The sequence below is a fragment of the Thermobia domestica genome, chromosome 8, assembly GCF_964235325.1.
Source record: "Thermobia domestica chromosome 8, izTheDome1.hap1.1, whole genome shotgun sequence".
Classification (NCBI taxonomy): Eukaryota; Metazoa; Arthropoda; class Insecta; order Zygentoma; family Lepismatidae; genus Thermobia; species Thermobia domestica.
This window is the reverse complement of record NC_137461.1, coordinates 12,087,877-12,109,426: the sequence shown is the minus strand read 5'-3', so window position 1 is coordinate 12,109,426 and position 21,550 is coordinate 12,087,877. Positions and strand designations below refer to the sequence as shown.

The 21,550-nt window shown below is 31.0% G+C and overlaps 1 protein-coding gene across 1 annotated transcript in view; it reads left to right on the top strand.

Annotated features, from left to right (window-relative positions):
* The window catches only part of LOC145691552 (phospholipid-transporting ATPase ABCA3-like), a 212,285-nt gene extending 193,488 nt beyond the window's left edge, over positions 1-18,797 (top strand). The window contains exons 8-9 of the mRNA XM_081766959.1: positions 14,562-14,792; positions 18,662-18,797. Coding sequence (XP_081623085.1) covers positions 14,562-14,780 — 219 coding nt within the window. The 3' untranslated portion in view covers positions 14,781-14,792; positions 18,662-18,797. The remainder of the gene's footprint in view (positions 1-14,561; positions 14,793-18,661) is intronic.
* The last annotated feature ends 2,753 nt before the right edge of the window (positions 18,798-21,550 follow it).

The window sequence follows — 21,550 nt, the reverse complement described above, 5'->3', positions numbered from 1 at the left end:
ATCATTTGCCTTCATTTCTTTGTTTAATTTCTTAAGTTGTGGTAATAGAAAGAGATAGAGACATACATTGTCCTTTACTTAGTTTTGCTTCCTTTTGTTTGAGTTGTTTGTTAGTTAAAATGTGATCTATATTTAATTGTTTAAGTTCCTGATTAGGAATCGTAAATGTAAAACCTTTTAACTGCATATTTGTTATATAATTAAAAGCTTTTTATGAAACATTTCCATAAAAAGTACATATAAACCTAAACAAAATCTTACCTTTGTTACTTATAAACCTAAACCAAATCTTACTTTTGTATTCATCACTAAAGCAGTTCCAAGAGCAGGTAGTTTTTCAGTTATTAAATTAGCATCTTTAGCAAAAACTCTTTCCCAAGCTTTATTTTCTAATTCCTTATCTGCAATATGTCTTGATTCTGTATCTTTATTATCCCTATAATATATATCATGTTCTTTACAAGCCTCATCTAATGGGTTAATACCTTTATCACCTCTTTCTAATCTTTCTTGAAGCTTCGTAAAAGGCCCGCAAAATCTGAAGCCTGGTATATGTAACTCTGGTATTCCCTTCATGTTTAAAATCTTATTCATTAGTCCTTTCCCAAGCTTCTCATCATTCCAGAATCGTGGTGGCAGCGTATTCAATATCTTAATCAAATAACCTATACCTTTTGGATCAATAGGTATAAATTGTATGAGTTTAGAATTAATCATATCCATAATACCTACTTTCTCATTATAAAAGTTATCATTTCCAGATTTTTCTTCCCCATTAATAACAATCAAGCGATCAATCAGTTTTCTCACATCATCCATCCATACGTATTCTTTTGATAATTCGTTATATACCTTTATTCCTTCTCCAGATTTTGGTGTCTTTTTTGAAGGTGTTGTTGGTTTTATATATTCATCCCAAATAGGTTTGATAATCTCTTTATATATTTTACTTTTACTAGATTTTTGTTTTCTTGTACTTGGATCATTATTATGAAATGCAACACTAGAATCAATTACTATTTGTTTATATTTTTCTAGATCATCATCATTATAATTTGTTGGATTATGTTTCGTCAATAATTCCCATAAACCTTATGTTCCTGTATAATGTCGATTATTAATAACTAAATCGTCACCATGAATTTTAACTTCTGCATTTCCTATCATATGTATAATTTTCCAATCTTCATCATATGGTTGTATTCCAAAACTTTTATCATCTCTAGTTGCATAATATCTTGAGGCAATCTTACCAAAATGAGTTGTTGCTAAAGATTCTATTCCTTCTACTTTATATTTAATTTGTTTTTTCATGTGTTTTATTTCTTCTGTTATAGGCGTATCACTTTCATTTATAGGACTATCATACATAGGCGGTGTTTCTAATAAGCTTGAATCCATTCTCGCACTTTTATATACAACTGGATCTAACTCTTGAATTAGATTTTTATTTTCTTCTGCTACTTTTGATATATCTTGCCCTAAATCTTTAATTGCATCAATAACAGGCTGATCTTGTTCTTTAAATTTCTCATACTTACTTCGATTACTTTGTTTAATTTCCTTAAATCTTTTAATAAGTTCTTCTTTTAACTTAATATACTTCTTCGCTTTATTAACATCCATTTATTATATAAAGAAAAAAAAACATATCATAACATAACATATACGTTCACCTGCATTCATATACGTTTAGTTCACACTTTTAGAAATTCTTTAATTTTATTTCTATATTTATCGTTATTCACCTTCCTAGTCATATCTATTGTTAAGAAACCATATTCTTCACTCCAACACTTGCTACATAATAATTGTAATTTTTCAAACGACATATCAGATGCAACGAATTCGTCATATATATGTTTTAAATTTACATTGTCCTGTCTAAATATACAAAGAAAGTTTAAGTTGTCCCTAATTAATTGTTTTGGTACTTTAGAATATGTTTGTCCAAGATAGAAACAGTTCAAACCCTTATGACGACCTTGAGTAAAATATTCTCTAACGTGGTTTTGTTCTTCTAATATGAAATCATCAAATACTACCACAGAATAGTCCTCACATTCATCTAATGGAATAATCTCTTCATTGTTTCCTTTTATTATTGCTACTGTATCTTTAATATTTCGTTCTATATCTCGAAAAAGTTGTATTAAGTGTTGGTATTTAGGTTGATTTAAACTTTTAGAATAGATATAAACATTTGCATATTTTAACCATTTAGGTGCCAACAAAAAATTATCAATCATTAACGTCGTTTTACCACAACCACTAGGCTCAACTATTAAACATCTTATATCATCAGGTAACAACTCACCATTCCTCTTCCTCTTCCCTGTTTCTTCTGTTAACCTTACTTTAATCTCCCAATTATCCATATTAGTTATTTATTATATAATAAATGAAGGTATTTAATTTAAATGGTTATTCATCTGTATTAAACATATCATTGCATTACCCATTTGAAAACGATTTAGAAGTAGCTGTTGCAGGATTTTACACAACATACTTAACTCCAAACATTACAGAAAAGAACAACAAATTAAAATTTTGTAATAGTAACTTAAAATTTACAAAACAACTCATAATTCAGCCTTTTCAATATAGTTTACAAGAATTAGAAGGATATATTAAATCAAAACTTCCATATACCAACGATCCTTTTAAAAATATTCAATTTACTGAGGATAGAAGGAAAAATAGAGTTAAAATATTTAGCCAGCAATGTGATATAACCTTAGATACCATTAATACTGTATTAGGTTTTAGTGAAAAGAACTTGGCTGAAAAGATAGAACATGTTGGAGATAAGCCACCAAGGTTTCATCCGTTTGATACTATAAATATTCACTGAGATTTAGCAGAAGGTATGATCTTAAAACACAATGATGCAACACACAACGAAACAGACTTAATTGCAACATTTAGAACAAATGCTGAGTTTAGAGAACCAATTATATATGAATCTAAAGAAAAGATATTTTTCCCAATACATCACAATACATTTAATAATTTCAAAGTTTCAATTAAAGATGAGAATGGTGATTTGATTGATATTGGTGGAGCTCGTATAACTGTTTTACTTGCTGTTAAATAATTCAAATTATTATATAATAAATATGGATATTTTTTGGTAATGTTAAAAGTAAAGTAAGTGATATTAGTGAAGAGCAGCTGAAACAGTTAAGGAATTTAGATAATGTTGTTAAGAATGAAGAATTTGAAAAATATAAAAGAGAAAATTATTACACACATCAAAATTTAATGAGTCGTACAAATTTTAAAACTGAACTAAATAAAATTTTCACAACAAATTATAGATCGTGGATTGATTTTACACAAAAAAGAATAGTTAATATAACTAATGGTATTGATCAACAAGATGCTATTACGTTAAACAAGCTCGAGTGAGTAAAAAGCGATATTAACAACGAATTAGAAAATGATAGAAACAAATTTGAAGATATATTAACATCATTACAAGACACACATATAAAGAAAGATGATATTGAGGTTTCAAAAGGTGAATATATTTAAGAATTTAAAAAGACCAATAATAATGTTACTCTTCTATTTAAAGCAAAAGTTCCTGTTTTAGATTTTAATCAATATAAGAGAGAAATATCATCCCTGTTAAATACACTTATAACAAAAAAAGATTTCCAAACGATGAAGAAGGAAACTTTTAATCTAATTATGCAAAAAGAAACTATAAATTTATTATGTCGATTGAGAACTAGAAATGTTCGAAATCTAATCTTCAGAATATTTGATTTATCTAATGATTATGAGTTTCTGTACAATGGAAAAATAATGCATATGGAATTAAGTTTGGATAGATACTTTTTAGATATATTATTGAACAGTACTTTAGTGGTAAATTTTCCTTTAAACATTAAAAAGGGTGATACAATTATGTTTCAAGCACAAAAAAATTCAGCTATGGAAGAAGGAAAATCATTACAAGTTATTATGTATATAGAAAGAGAACCTTAATAATTTTCGTTTAGTAAATAATGATGTATTGTGTTAAGTGTAAGAAATCAACAGGTGCAATGAAAGGTACCATTAGAGTAGAACAAACAAAGAATGAGAGATATGTTAAGAAAGGTATATGTGTGGTATGTGGTACTAATAAATCCCAATGCATTAAAAAGCCCGATTGACTATATGAAGGTGAAGGTATTAGAGAAGATATTATAGAAGAAATTCATAAACCATCTAGAAAGAATTATCCTAGGTTAAGTGTTATTGTTAAAGGTATAGATGGCTTATGGCAAGCTGATCTTGTAGAAATGGATAGTGGTGTGTTAAAAGGATTCTCTAAGTTAAATAAAGGTTATAAGTATTTGTTAACGATTATAGATGTATTTTCGAAATATGAATTTGCTGTTCCCGTTAAAGATAAGAGTGGAAAGAATGTTACAGAAGCGTTTGAGCCAATATTAAAAATGAGAAAACCTAATAACTTACAAAAAGATCAAGGTAAAGAGTTTTACAATAAAGAATTAAAAAAGTTGATGGAGGTAAATAAGATTAATCATTACTCAACCTATAGTGGTAAGAAAGCTTCTGTTGTTGAAAGATTCAATAGAACACTTAAACAGAACATGTGGAAAAAGTTCACAACACAAGGAAATTATAAATGGATAGATACATTACCAACACTAGTTAAAGAGTATAATCATTAAATTCATAGAACAATTGGTTTAAAACCTATAGAAGTTAACAAGAAAAATGAGCGAACAATATTGGAGAAAGCGTATAAGAAAGAATATAAACGTGTTAAACCCAAATACAAGTTAGGTGATTATGTTCGTATAAGTAAGTCGAAAGGGTTATTTGAGAAAGGATATACACCTAATTGGTCAACAGAAGTATTTGTTATTAGTGAAGTTATTCCATCTAATCCACCTACCTATAGAATTAAAGATTTAAAAGAAGAGGATGTACAAGGTAGATTTTACGAACTAGAACTATTAAAGACGAAACACAAAGATGAAAGTGGAGAAAGTGTTGAGAAAGAAAGGTGATAAAGTATACGTTAAATGGTTAGCATTTGATGAATCACATAATAGTTGGATAGATAAAAGTAATGTTGTAGTGTAAATATATAATGTCTTTTATGGTTATTATTACATAAAAGGTTAGTATGAATAGTGAATCATTCCACTTGTGTTTAAGCTAAGATGAATGATGATTGTTTTAGTTGTAAGGGAGTACCCAAACTCAATCAACCTTCTAAACAAAGTAAAAGAAAAAGTATGATTGTCATGTGAATGGAGAAGAAGATGATGAGATATTTATAAAGGTAAGGGTTATGTAAATATAACTTTTATGATTATTGATCATAAAAGTTTAACATTAATCTACACTAACCTAATTCTTCATAAAAACGTGCTATCAATATCTAGAATAAGCCGGGTTATCAATTGTTATTATTATGTATAACCGTTCTACACAAAGGACAAGTGTTAATATTTCCTAACCAGGTAACCATACATTCAACACAGAACACATGTTCGCATGATGTTTTAGACAATTGAGTTTTTGTTTCTTTGCATATTGAACATTCTTCTGAGTTTTCTATTAAGCGTAAACCTGATGAAAGTAACATTAGTTTGTTTCTAAGGCTATCGCTAACATGTCTATTGAATCTTAAGAATTCAACTATATTGATCTTGTTTTTGATTCTCATTATAAAGCTTTCAGAAAACCTCCTATTCCAGCAAGTATATACTATCCCACTTAAATTTAAACCCTTGCTTTCAAACTCGAGAATGAATTTTTCGCTTTTATCATCTAAGCTAACATCTGGCCAATAAACTCTATTTTGGTATTTTCTTACATGTGTTTCATCTAGTTTCGATGTAATAGCTTGCAAATCGATAAGAGAATTAAATTCGCTCAAGAAGGTTGTTTGTTCTTTTCTTTCAATATGACACTTTATAGAAACTATATCCCAATAGAGTTTATATTTAAAGGTTCTTAGGAACTCAAGTGTGAGCAAATTTGTAAGATAAGAGATTATATCCCAATATAAGTATTCTCTGAATTGTGTACAAAAATTAATAGCTTGTTTCTCTGTATACTTTCTCCAGTTATTTTTTTTCAGTGAATGCAAGCCAATCAATCTCTTCTTTAAACTCATTAAGAAAATCTTCCGTCATTTGTCGAGCATATTCATCAGTGTAGTAATGCCATTTTATATGTCGTCTTGTATGTTCTTTATGTTGTAATACGAATTCTGGTTTTAAATGAGAATATCGCCCATACCTTGAATCATACCTTGGCTCACACAATTTATCCCAGAAAATCATATCGCCATACTTATTAATAATGCTTTCGTGTTGAGTCAGATATTTTCTTCTTGATAATCTAACCCAATCAATGTGTTCTTTATGATTTTCAATAAAAGAAAGTGATAGATTATGTTTAAATGTAACTGAATACCATTTTATCTTGTTTTTGAAAGCATGTAGAAAGTTATCGGATAAATCCTTTATTTCTGAAATTTGTCTCCATTCTTCGACATTTCGATTATTAAGTACATCTATAGCTATATTTTTACAAAGTGGATTTTCAATGTAGTTTACGATATGTTCAGGATTTAATTTTTGAGCCATGTCTTTTATAAGTTCAGTTAGTTGTTGTGAACTTGTGGTAGTTGTTCTGTGTTCGTTGATTAAGGTTATTAGTTCTGCTTTTGTAAGCTTTGAATAACGTCGTATTCCCTTTTCTTTACATAAGTTTTTCAATTCAGCAACAGTATGTTTAATTAAACTCATAATTACTCTATCGTTTTATATATAAATTTTAAAAAATAATGATCATTTTTGCTAATTTTCTATATAATAAATATGAAGACACATTTTGATTTATTACATGATAGACTTAAACTAATTCATCATGATCTTAAACTCATAACAGCACTACTAGAGAAGCAAATGCTGTTAAAGGAAAATTAATTATTAATAATACAACAAAAAACATCTGATTTGGATAGTGATGATGAATATAAATATGATAGTGATGATTATGACGATGATGAATAAGTTTACAAAAATGATGTAATTTTAATATGTGTATATGTAACTTTGAAGGGTTATTCCTATAAAAGTCGTGTTCTAATACAACGCGTAATATGTAGACAATGGCAGGAGTGTAAAATGTTAAGTGTTGTATTAGGATATATAAAAGTAAAATAATACAAAAATGACTAGAAATAATCCGGCGAAGATAAAAATTGAGTAATAGTAAGATTTTCTATATAAAACGATAGAGTAATTATGAGTTTAATTAAACATACTGGTGTTGAATTAAAAAACTTATGTAAAGAAAAGGGAATCAAAAGATATTCCCGATTAAGAAAAGCAGAACTAATAAACCTTCTTAAACAATATGATGATGAACAAAGTAGAAGACAGATTAGAAATATATTCCCATTTAAACAAGAAGTATTTGAAGAACCGAAACCGAAAAGACCTAAGCTAAAAGTTGAATTGAAAGAAACATCATTGAAATATAGATTACAGACATTTAGAATAGAAAACATTGATTGATATAAAGATCCTTTGAAATTCTTAAATGCAAGTAGTAGGATTGTTAAAAATAAAATCAAGGACAGTTTTAAATTTTCAATGCGCTTAAAATTAATATGTCATTTATTTGTAAATTTAAAAAAGAAAATACGATACAAGAACATAATTTTAAAACTTCAAATGAAATAATACTCGAATTTACAGATTTAGATGACTTTTGTAAAAAAGCTTCATACAAACTCATAAGAGAAATGGAAGAGTTTCAAAGTAAAGGATCTCGATGGATGTTACATTCTATAGACTTTTTAGAATTAAGAATTAATAAGTATGTATCAATGAGAGGTTCCTCTTACATAGAACTTCCATACATGATTAAGAAGAGAAGAGCATGTGTTAATATAAAGAATAATGATCAAAAGTGTTTCCTATACTCATATCTGCATTATATCCAGTTAAACATGGGCAGCATGGAGACAGGGTCTCTACATATAAAAAACATGAAGATAAGTTTAAAGATGTTTTTAAAGATACCCCATTTTCTGTACAAATTACTGATATAGCCAAGTTTGAAAAGAGAACTAATATTTCCATTAGTGTATTTAGTTTTGATCATAACTATTCAATTTTTCCACTTCGAATCGCACAAGAAAAGAAAGAAAAACATATTCATCTGTTATATCTTAAAAGTGAAAAGAAACCTCATTATTGTTGTATTAAAGACTTGTAGAAGCTTGTAGGCAGTCAAATAACTAAAGATGGTCATAAAAGATTCCTATGTGAAAGATGTTTAGCTAAGCATTTTAAATCAGAAGAGTTATTAAAACAGCATGAAAAATACTGTGGATTATATTCAACTGCAAAAATCGTTTTACCAAAAAAATGGAATAAGGTACTTGAATTTATTAATCATAAACGATCTTTGAGAATTCTATTTACAATTATTGCTGACATTGAATCACTATTAAAGGAAATTATTACATGCCAACCTGATCCAGAAAGATCTTATTCAAACGCATATCAAGAACATAAACCAAATAGTTTTACATACTATGTCAAAAGCACTTTAGATTCTTATAAAAGCAAACCAGTAGAATATATAGGAGATAATGTATCAGATGTATTTGTAGAAAAATTAAAAGAAGAAGCTATTAAAATTGCAAAGATTTATGATACTTATAAACCTATGAATCGCTTTACAGAAGAAGAAAGAAATATATATGAATCGTCTGAAAAATGTCATATTTGTGAAAGAACTTTTGAAGAACTTCCACGCTTATTAGAAAAGAAAATAGAGAGGTTAAATATTTTAACTAGTTATTTAAAAAGGAAAATCGAAGAAGGTTATAAACATCTAGAAGAGGAATTGTATATGAAAAAAGATGATGATGATATTGATGATATAGATGACATTTTAATGGATATAAAAGAGCAAAAGGAGGATATAGAAGTTATACTTGATGAATGTACTAAAGAATTGAAAAAGACTATAAACAATATAAAATCATGTATAACCAAAGTTGCTGATCATGATCATTTAACTGGAAAATTTAGAGGAGCTGCTCATTCTTTTTGTAACATAAAATATACAAACCCAAATTTATTCCTGTGTTCATGCATAACTTATCTGTATACGATACACATCTATTTATAAAAAGTTTAGGGGGCGGAGAATTGGAAGAAAAGATAACTATAATACCTAACACAAAAGTAAAGTATATTACATTCTCAAAAACGATAAGATACAAGAATAAAGAAAATAAAGAACGATCAATCCAATTAAGATTTGTAGATTCGTTTAGATTTTTATCAAGAAGTCTAGCTGAATTAGCAAAAAATTTAAAACCAGAACAATTTAGAGAAACATTAAAATTCTTTCCTAAAAATGTAATTGATTTAGTAAAAAGAAAAGGTATCTATCCATATGATTATGCTGATTCACCTGAAAAACTAGATGAACCTGTTCCACTATCTAGAGACAAGTTTAAGAATAGATTAACAGGAGAAGATATAAGTGACGAGGATTATAACCATCATCTATTAATCTGTAAGATATTCAATTTAAAAACCTTAGGAGAATATACTCAATTCTACAACAAAACAGATGTACTTCAATTAACAGACATTATTGAAAACTTCAGAGATACAGCTCTTAATACATATAAATTAGATCCTGCATGGTATTTCACAAGTCCAGGCTTCTTCTGGGATGCAATGTTAAAGATGACACAACAAAAATTAGAATTGTTAACTGATTATGATAAACTGCTCTTTATAGAAAGAGGTGGAATTTCTCAATGTTCAAATAGATATGCAGTAGCTAATAATAAGTATCTAGAAAATTACAATCCTAAAGAGAAAAGTTCTCACATATTGTACATGGATGCAAATAACGAATATAGATGGGCTATGAATCATCATATGCCTTATGGAGAATTCAAATGGAAAAAGGTTATTAATGGTGTAAATGATAAATACTGGATAAATAAAATATTAGAGACAGACGATGAGTCTAATACTGGATATATACTAGAAGTCGATTTAGAGTATCCAAAATAACTTCATAATAAACATTCAGATTTGCCATTAGCTCCTGAAAATTATATAAACAACAAGAAACTTCCAAAATTATTAACAACAGTTTACGATAAAGAAAACTATATATTACATTATCAACATTTAAAATTCTATGTGTCACAAGGTCTCAAAATTAAAAAGATACATAAAATATTAGAATTTAAACAATCAGGCTGGTTAAAGAAATATATAGGATTAAATACAGAACTTAGGTCGCATGCAAGGAATGATTTTGAAAAAGACTTCTATAAACTAGCGAATAATGCAGTATTTGGAAAGACTATGGAAAACATAAGAAAGATAGTAGATATAAGACTAGCACATAATGTAGAATTAGCAGAGAAACTAATAGCTAAACCTACTTTTAAAGATAGAACTATATTTTCCGAAGATCTAGCTGCTATTCATATGTATAAGACAAAAATTACTTTTAACAAGCCTATTTATGTTGGGATGTCTGTTCTGGATATATCTAAAATTTGTCTATATGATTTCTATTACAATGTGTTAAAGAATAAATATGGAGATAAAGTCAAACTATTAATGAGTGACACAAACTCGGTTATAGCACATATAGAAACAGAAGATGTATATGAGGATATGAAAGCTATGTATGAGCATCTAGATACATCTGATTACAAAGATAATAACAAATATGGGATAAAACAAGTTAACAAGAAAGTATTAGGAAAATTCAAAGATGAATTGAAAGGTGAAATCATAGGAAAAGTCGTAGGTCTCAAATCAAAGATGTATTTAATACAAGCACCTCAAATAGACCTCGAAGATAAAGACTGTAAAAGTAAATTTGATAAAGACAAATGTTGTAAAAAGGCAAAAGGAATAAAATCGAATATTGTTAAATCAGAAATAACTTTCAAAGATTACGAAGATTGTGTCTTAAAAGATTATGAATTATATAAAATGCAAAATACTATTAGAAGTAAAAGACATAATGTATATTCAGTAGAAGAAAACAAGCTAGCATTAAGCTCTTACGATGATAAAAGATACATATTAGAAGATGGGATACATACTCTAGCTTGGGGCCATTATTCGATAGATTTAAGAAAAGAAGATTTACTAACAAAGCTAAAAGAACTAATGGATAGCTATATCAAAGGGAGACAAGAAAAAGAAAAGCGAAGAATAGAAAGTTTAAGAAATGTTTAGATATAAGTTTTAGATGTAAGTTTAGGTGTAAAATTCTTTTACGGTTATATATCATAAAAGTAGATTGAAGATGTATCCTGTGTGGGGTCAATGTGGGGAAGATGTAATTTTCGATGTGTATAATTAGATTCTATGCTGGAGGATTTCATATATAAATGCCTGGTTTGAAGATGTGGCCCCAAACTGGTTTTATGAATACTACTCCCCTCTCTTATAAGTAGATGATCTTGATCTTCAAAACCAGTAGTACAAAGTAGAAATACATGAAGAAAATAAAATAGGTCTACAGTTATATACACTAATAGCACAGTTGCTGTAATAATACTGCTTTAGTGTGCTTTGTTTGGAGAATTTCCTCCTCTGTCATCCTCTGTAACCATCACTAGTTGTTTAGAAAATTAAATGTTTTGCTTGAATTAGTAATACTTCTTTCTAACCATCAATCTACCATTTATCTTGTTTATTATAGCTTTCGAAATATTTCATCGTATTGGTAAAACATAATTGACCAAACAACGAAATATACATTAATATTAATAACGCAATAACGCAAGTATTTTAAAAATATACTTTATCCAATTTTGTTTTAATAATGTTATTACCTCTATTGACGTTATCTTTATTTATTGTCACTATGCTTACACGCTTGAAAAGATATACTTCCTCTACATTATTAGTGATTACTGAAGTATTACAGATCATTTCGCATGTGCCCATTTTTATCACCATTTACAATACCTTGTTTAATTTCACTTTTAATTTTCTTACACGTCACATTGTTTCATATACTATCCCATGTTTTCTTTGAAATATAAATTGGCCCATACACAAATATAATGAGGATACAACAATACTAAATAAAAAGTAATAAGTTATTTCTATATAAGGCACCGTAAGCAGAGATTACGATTCTATTGTCATTACTACCACCAAGGTCAATCCTGAGTAAATACGATGCAAATGTGTGGTTTATAAAGAGAATATCCCAGCATAAATTGGAATTAATGTATTATAAAATGGCGGGTGGAGAAACAATTTCATGTTATGCTCGTTTAAATACGTAAAATCATCATGGAGCTGAACCCTTTAGACTCTTGACCTAAACCTTTGAAAGTAGTATACGATTCGCTGTGTGTCTACTGAAAGTGAAACGTAATATCGAAGGAAATGTTCAGAGAATTATACCTTATTGTCCCTGACCAAAATTCACGAACGCATCGCTATTTCTCATATTTATACTTGCACGACATTTTGAAATCTCTAACTCGGTTTTTCTAGTTACTTGAAAGGGACAGGCCAATGTCATATCATGCACATGTGTTATTGTCTCATATATTAATTCCACGTCAAAAATGCTGAACAAAGGGGCGAGTAGAGAACTGTACGAGTTGAAGGGGTTCTGACAAAAACGGTCCTGTAACAAGAGGATATGGATCAAGTCGACCCAATTCTAAATTACTTGGTGAAAACTGGCCCTGCATCAGAATAGCTGAGTCAATGTGACCCCGCTTGAGATTAATTGGCATTAAGATCCTTCATAATTAAGGCTACATAAAGAAATGTGTGACATTAGGGTTTGTACCAAAATGACTCGAGCCAATACGTGCCATAGTAAAGGAGTAAAGCGACTCACTTTGAAAGGTTTCAGCAGGAGGAAGGTCATTGTCAGAGTCAAATTCGCGAAAAACGCCTCTCCTCAGAAGATGACTTAACGAAGTCTCACTATAAAAGACTGGGTGAACACAACCAAACGTCAAAATGGCCTGAGACAGAAGTTTTTTAACCTACAAGTAGTGAAAAAGTTTTCTCTTAATAAATATATCTCGTTTGTGTTGAAAGCATATACAGAATATGCACATGGCTCTGTACACTTTGCTTTTGTTGTTTTATGAATGCTTTCCATGAGTTTAACGCTTTGTTTTCAAGTGTAAAGAAGCCTTTAGAAGGAAACTACCTTTTCTGCAACATCTTTTACTTTCCTCCTCTCTACACATGTGGTTATTGTACTCTGAGCAACAGATGTTGAAAGTGTTCCAAAAAATGTGCGCGAAGTAGATTTGAAACAATTCATATAGATCACAGTACATGATAAAAAAATCTGGAGTGTGGATTCGCGTGGTGTAGTCGCTGACGGTCTCACCTTTGGTACAAGCGGTCTTGGGTTCGATTCCCAGCGGGAGCACTTCTGTCGAAAATTTGTAAAAGGTTGCTCAGGACAGACATCTTGAGTGAGGCTTTTCCTGAGTTTCCCTTATTAACACCAGACAAATGCTAGAAAGTACCTAACATAATGGTTGCAGGCCACTTCTTTTCTTTCCTTTCATCGAATAGTGTGCTCGCTGAGAGACGTCATCCGTTATGTGCTTGACGAGCTAAATAGTCATAGATGCAGACAGCACAGATATATATTTCCTAATCATAATCATAAGAATCTCGAGTGTTTGGCAGTGTACTAGCATTATGTCCTCTTTGACTTCGTCCCGACAATTGCTTATCCAGGAGATCAAATTTCTTCGTGTCTTGAAAACTTAAATGTGAATGAAAATTGGTATTCTTCTTTTTTGGCAGTACATGCTTACATATAGTTAATTTATCGCGTCTGTAAATATGCGTTTGCTATTTTATATAGTACTAAAGAAAATTACAGCAAAATGGCAATAACATAAACATCTTTCTCCTATATGCTCTAATTTAGAGTCCTATGTCTGGTATGTCATTTATTCATCTACCATAATTTTATCTTAACATTAAAACATTTCTATTTCTCTCTTTTTTTTTTTTTTTTTTTTGTTGAAGAACGAGCGTCAATATACATTACGGATACTCGGAGTAAACTAGCCGGTATAATTCTTCTTACGTTTCCTGATCAAGTTAACATCCCTAAGACGTTAAATAATTTAGGGATTAATACGCTCCTGATCTACAATCATTTTCCAAAAATGACTTTAGTTTAGCAATTTCTGGATCAACGTGCAGCGGAGGATAACATAAACGAGAGAAACTTCAGGCATATATATCCTGTTTTTCTTACATGAACTTACAGAAATATAAACCTTACACTCATATTATTATATAAACTACAATTGTATCATTATATTTAATCCTCTATGTTACAGTTTTCAGCTTACACAAGGGTTGTTGTATTCACTCAGAAAAATTTTTCATTACACTTCACATAATTCCAGTTTGTGTTTTAAAAGTCAGATATTAAACTATGTATTTAAAATTATAGAAGTAGGTATCATTATTATAATTTACGTAATTTCATTCCAGTGTTTGAAACGCGAAAAAGAGACCGAAATACCTTCCGGAGTAAGCGTTAATTCGCGTGTTGAAGAAGTGCCAGAAGATACTGAAGTAACAATTCGTATAAATGGTTTAATGAAACACTTTGGTAAATTCATAGCTGTGAATAATCTTACAATGAATATTTATAAAAGAGAAATCACTGTTTTGCTGGGACACAATGGTGCTGGAAAACAACTGCTATGAATATTATCACAGGTAAACTTTTTAGTGTTTAGTGCTACCTTTTTATATACTTTGTGCATCATTTGTTCGTGATCAATTATTTCCTCCTACCATATAATATTTCGAATGATTACTGCTACATGACTTCTATTATTTGCATTTTTTAAAAAGACAATTAATGATAACGTAAAAAATGCTAGTTCTTTTTCAAATAGTGTATGTACTTGATATTGTTTAAATCCAAAAGGCTTGCCGGTAAATCAAAATGTTCAAACGCTGAGGGTTTCAAAAACAACATGAAAAACTCTAACTCAGAGAGAACATAGACTTAAAATATATTTGAGAAGAAGATCCAGAAATAAATATTCGGACCCTAGACGAACGAGGATGGGGAATGGCGGAAACGTCATAAAGAAGAGTTACATAATTTAGCCAATCATTCTTAGCATTATGAAATCTAGGAGACTGAGGCGGGCAGGTCATGTAGAAGAAATGGAACAATGTGAGTACTCTTTCGAAGTCTTAACTGTAAGACAAATCTGAAAACGACCATTAGGAAGAGCTTGGCACAGGCGTGAAGACAATATTAAGATGTGTGTCGCAGAAATACAAATACAAAGTAGAAAGCTGATAAATTTAGCTAAGGATAGAAGTCAATGGAAAGCTTTTGTGAACGCGCCATGAAGCCTCCGGGTCCCAAATGTCATAGAGTTAGTTGGTTAGGCGGAAAATAAGAAAAAATTTATTTCAGAACCACATATAAAACATCTTTTTTGATTAACGATAAACACAAATGTATTAACTCTGATGCTCTTTAGACCTTTCTAATTGTAAGTCGGTTACATTTGTTAAACTTTTAAGAAACTTTTAGGAAAGTTTTAAGGAGTATCTTATCGACACAGTTTTGGCAAAAGATTTGTTGAAAGAGGGTTTCTGTGTTCTCGCAAATAACAATTTGAAGAATCTTCTTTTACGGGGTAAGTTTTACGCCTAACGACGAAGGAGCTCAGGAGATAAAGACCGTTATTTCGATTACACGGAAGATTTTTTTCTAGAGTTAATCCTGTTAGAATGGGTCAAAGTAAGGTATCTGCTAGAGTTTTTTTCTTATAGAACTATAGATTTTTTTAAGAATTGTAAAACTCTTGCATGTGTGAAAGAATTAACCGGAGGGTCGGATTTTTTAGTTACTGCTGTTAATGTAGTGCATCTATTATTTATGATCAATTATTTATAAGAGCGGGTAATACATAATAATTACAATTTAGATCTAAGCGTTAAGTTTACTATCAAACTGGATAGGACTAAATCTTTCCCAACGAAGAAGTGAGAACTGTTATTGTTTTCTATGTAGGAATTTTAACATTTAGGAACTCAAAGTTTGTTAGCTCTAGTAAGCTTATTTTGTAATTCTTGCGCTGCAAAATATATTAAAATATACAAAAATGCTACTAAAGAAAGAATGCAAAATTTAAACATGTATTAAGTTAATGGAGAATTAGGTGACTCAATTAAAAGATGCAGTAAATCCTATTCTAAATTTGTTCTTTTATGCGTAGTTTCTTTGGAGAAACCACATCGCGTCAGATTAGTGGATTTGGGTACTACAAAATATAGTGATAAAGTTGCTTTACGTACGTATTGTTTTGCTATATATTTACCCGATGGATTTACAGTCAGCGGCTATTTCGTACATATAAAACGAATGGACAATTGGGGTACAGTTTTCAGTATATTAAAGAGAATTTTATTTTCTGTACGTTTTAGCCGTAAAATCGTGGCACATTCCAGCCATAGCACTCATATTCGAAAAATAAATTTTACCACACGGAAATAACTTTTTTCCTCTGACTCTATAAAGACGTTTAATTCGCGGTTTAAATTTAATTAAGATTTCTAGCAATATTTCATATTTTGCGTATAATTGAAACACGGTGTCTCTAAATATGTACATTGAAATAAATAAAGTAGACATGTTTTATTCTAAGCCGCATCTATAAACAAAAATGTGTAAAGTAATTTGGAATTTATATTTCGACACTGAGAAAATAACAAATTACGTTTACCTAGGTGAACAGAACTTTGTTTAGTATCCGGTTCCTTATATATTTGTATAAAAATATATTTTGGGATGGTATAGTTAAAATCTGAAGAATTCAGATGCTGTCAGTATAGGTATATTTGTTCCTTTTTAATTCGCTTAGATAGACAAACACGTGCAATATTTTACCAGGTTATGAAAAATATTGATCGCTTAGTTCGTCTCCCAAAATATTAAAAAAAAGATCTTTAAAAGAGACACATTCGTTGATTAAACAAATTTGTTAAAAAGAAAAACACTTTTATATTTTGCAGTAAATAAGTTATTTGCATGTTTAATTTTGTTAATTCTATTAAGTATATAGGCAGGGACACAATACACTCTTTCCAATTGCAATTAGATAGGACGAAAAGTCAGAAAAAAATATTGGCATTTTGGTCTCTACATGCGTGTGTCCAGTTGTTGTAATATTCTGTTTCTCACGCTATATATTATAGAGAAAATATGTGTGTTTAACTTTGGATGTGTGTCTTCCTTAAATCAATCAGAGAGTATACGCAAGAGCATGTACTGGAAATTTCTACTTTTCTCACATAGACCGTGAGAAAAAAGCAAGCAATGTTGTGATGTTAGGTAATAAACTGCATGATTTCTTCCTACATCGAACCAAGAAGGGAAACCAAGTATCGTTTGATACAAAGTTTATCCAATATAAATATGATTAATAGTTTAGTGTCTGCATGTTTCTTCTAATATAAAGTAGAAATAGTTAGAAAAGGGGAATTATTATTAAGTAATATAAAGGCGTTACCTTTCTAAGAATTTTAAAGAGAAAAACTAATATTTACTTCTTTAAAAAAACTAAAGTAAATTTGAAATATGTGTTAATTCTGTTGAGAGACAGGGAGGGGAATATTGAAATAAAATTACTTATTAGGTAATCCCAGAGAACGGGATAGAAGTAATTAGCCTACACCATCATTCCTACAACGCAAATCGACGAGTATTTTTCTTTCAATTTCTGTAATGTATCCAACCAATTTCTGATTATTATTTCTGACTATTACTTAGTAAGTATATTTAGGTTTTGTTTTAACCAAAGACGAATATGATTTAGATGTGACTTCTAAAACTAAATCTTTTCAATGGTCCTTAAATAAAGAGATTAACCCTTTTTGTCTTTTTTTTTTAAATCTCGTACATATTTAATGTATTATGAAACTGTTCTCGTATGTGGGATAATTTGTTCGTACTATTTTTGGCTTTCCTTCCGCTTTCTATTTTCAATCTCGATTGTAAACAAAATTGGTAATTAGTTCTATTTCATGTCGAGAATATGGAGAAAAAACGTTAGTAATATGAATTGATTTTTTTTTAATTGTAGTAAAAACCGTAAGTCAAATTTTAGCGACGGAAAGAAAAACATTTCCGTAGAAAGCGAATGTCGACTATAGTAAATGTTTTAAATTTTTGGGTAGTATTTTTAGTTTGTTAAGAGTAGTCGCCACAGGTTATCCATGCGATTTTTACCTTCTATTGTTTCCAATAAATAGTTCATTCTTGGAAAAAAAATTCTGGAGGGGACCATAACCAAAATAAACATTGTTAACGCAGCTATAAACCCTAGCAACACCTCATTTCTGCTTACCGGATAAACAACTGTGTTTTCAAGTATTCTTTTCTGGAAATATTTAAGGAATATGTTGTTTTGCAGAATTTTGACTGTCATTCAATTTTTACTTTTTCTATTGCGTAATTGTACTTGTATGTGAACAGTGGGAATCGGAAACCAGAATTTAAATTAATAATTGTCTGTGAATAACATCTTCAAATATTATTAAGGTGGTTTCTTTACTTTTAGGGTTCTATACTCCAAGTGATGGATCTGTTTACATAAATGAAATGGATTTGATGAAAGATATTAAGATGATAAGAAGAACACTTGGACTTTGTCCACAATTAAATATATTATGCAAAGACTTAACAACAAGACAACACCTTCTGTTTTTCTGTATGGTATTTAGACAATAATTTACTATTACTTTGTTTTAAAATTTGTTTAATAATACTTCCCCAATTTGGTTCCTTTAAGTGTTTACAATATATTTTTATTGACTGTTTCCTATAAAACAAGAAGAGAATCTGAACGTAATCTGTTATATTTATATACCTGCAAAACATATCGTCATACATGTTATATATGCTTCTTACACAGGCTTATATAACAAGAAAGGATAAATGCAAGAACAATGACTTGTTGCGAAAGTATCGATTCAAAGACATTCTTCTTATCATTTTATCTACGTTCTGATTTACAAGTAACAACGACGAGTATATACAGCTATTATGTTATATACTGATTGTATATAAAAGCTTTGCGCATGCTCTTCTTTTTAGTCATGTATAAATATATTTTTCTTGAAGGCATTTTCTTACAAACAATTAGTTTGTACTATTTTATCTTCTAATGTAATTTTTAAGTTTTTTGTGTGTTTGGATTACGGACATGCTTACCACTCAATTCTTTAGTATTGTAGGGTTTGTTTTGAAGGAAGCCACATTCTTAAATATCATTTTTGTCGAACGTTGAGAACAAAATATGAAGTCAAGGAAAAAGATTGAATTGCAGTTCCTATTAACTAGGTAATTATCGCGTTGGAAACCCAGGTATTTTCTTCGGGTTCCTTCGTGCAAAAACACTTCATTTCTAGATAGTACTAATTCCGCAAAGGTCCAATCTTCTGGGAGATAAAACCAGGGTTCCTGAATGTCTAATTGATTAGCAGCGTCTATGTTGCTATCCTGCTTAATATATAGGAACAAAACACGGGGTCTTCCGGAGGCCACCTAACGTCTTCTGGCTGAAGTTCCAAATCCACAATTAACTCCGCTAGTGGTTCATGCAGCTCACGAGGTTGACCTGATGTCTCTTCAAGGGATTTCGCCGGGGCGCCTTCCACTCGGAGAGGTGTGCAGAATTCTAACACATCATTTCTCGAGCTTGTTTCGAGCCGATGTCATCTTCTTCGTCTGTCCGGCCGATGACGACCTCGTCCGAAAGGGCTGGGGCGGCATATTGAGGGTAAGACCTGGGATGGAGGCTACGGGGGCATTGGCGGCAGAGACCCTCAAATTGTATTGAAGAGCAATACAGAGCAGGCGAATTCTCTCAATGAAGAAGGCTATATCTTCTTCTGACTGCTGGCCGATATATGCAAAGGAGATGTTGATATGCTGGAGTTCAATGGCGTCCCGTCGTCCTAAATTGGGGCCGTTGAGGCGAGATCGCAAGTAGACTAACATCGAAAGTTGCCCCGTGGTTACGAGCGGCTGCTGTTGCTGCTATTGTTGATTTTGAGACAAATATTCGATGTGTCGAGTAAGAGCTAGGAGAGATACGACGAGCGCGATACTGAGGTCGGGCGTCTCCGAGGGAAGTTCCCCATCTTGCATTTTGTACTTAAAGAGGTATTGTGTCAAAGTAATCTGTTGAAGACGGCGATGAGGCTTGGGGTTAACACTAGGTGACGTCGATGCGGAGCTAACACTATCCTTTCCCTTAGCACGGACACTAGTCACTTTAGCATTAAGTTTCCCGATAAGAGGCGAGGGTTGGACAAGAGCGGATGCACTGGATAAAGATCCAAATTGTGAGGTCGGTGAGTTCAACACTGCTGAAACGTCTTGAGCGAATTGTTCCACACGAGACGTACTCGCGAAGCATCGTACGGAACCCTTGTGTGGATCGGACAGTCGAAAGAAACGTGTCGTCCAAGACAGGTACACCTGTGAGACGTAATATTGGCGAGTTGCGAAGCACAGCAAATGACAAACAAGAGAGCAGGCAGTTATCGGGCAGGGACTCAACCACTACCGGCAGACTGGATGAATCACTCAACTCAAATCCCAAGCTTGCTTTCGCTCCGTCCAACCCCTACTGTCGACTTGATTGAGGGCAACTAGAGAGACTCGTACGTATGACAAAGAGTGAAAGTGCCCTTGAATATAAGAGAAATCAATGATGTGGTAATTGGAAGAGGAGTCAAACAAGAATATAGTATGTCGCTCCTATTATTTAACATTCAAAATTATTCAACAATGAAAGTTAAAGCATTAATTGGAGATATCAAATGTAAGATACATAGATGATGCGTTTTATAGCTAGAACCGGAAAAAGAGAACAAGACACTGTGAAATTATATGGAAACCGACATCCAAAAATCAGAAATTGTGAGAACGTCCCGTACAAAAGCACTGTTACTTGTCAGTGTATAAAAAAGTGGTCTTGAAGAGATAAATCATTTCAAGTATATGGTAAGTATTTAGACGAGAGACGATTCCTCCACTAAAGAGATCAGGTCCAGTATTGCCATCGCCAAAGAGCTTTCAACAAGAAAACATTATTCTTTACCAGCAGACTTAATTTTGGACTGTAAGGAAGACATTGGCCAAGTGCTATACAAGGAATATTCCAGTATAAAGTTCAGAGACCATCATTATGAAAGTAAGAGAAGATATATTTATAGAACTACAGAATGTGGTGTTGGAGGAAGATGGAGAAGATAAAATGAAGAGAGAGAGAGAGAGAGAGAGAGAGAGAGAGAAAATAATAAAAATATGTTTTAAAAGTGATAGGAGAGAAGAGAGTACTTTACCCAACATTCTTCGTGGGAAGGCAAATTGGAATGGACACATCTTGCGATGATATTGTCTCTTTTATACCGTTATAGAATGAAAGATCGAAGAAAAG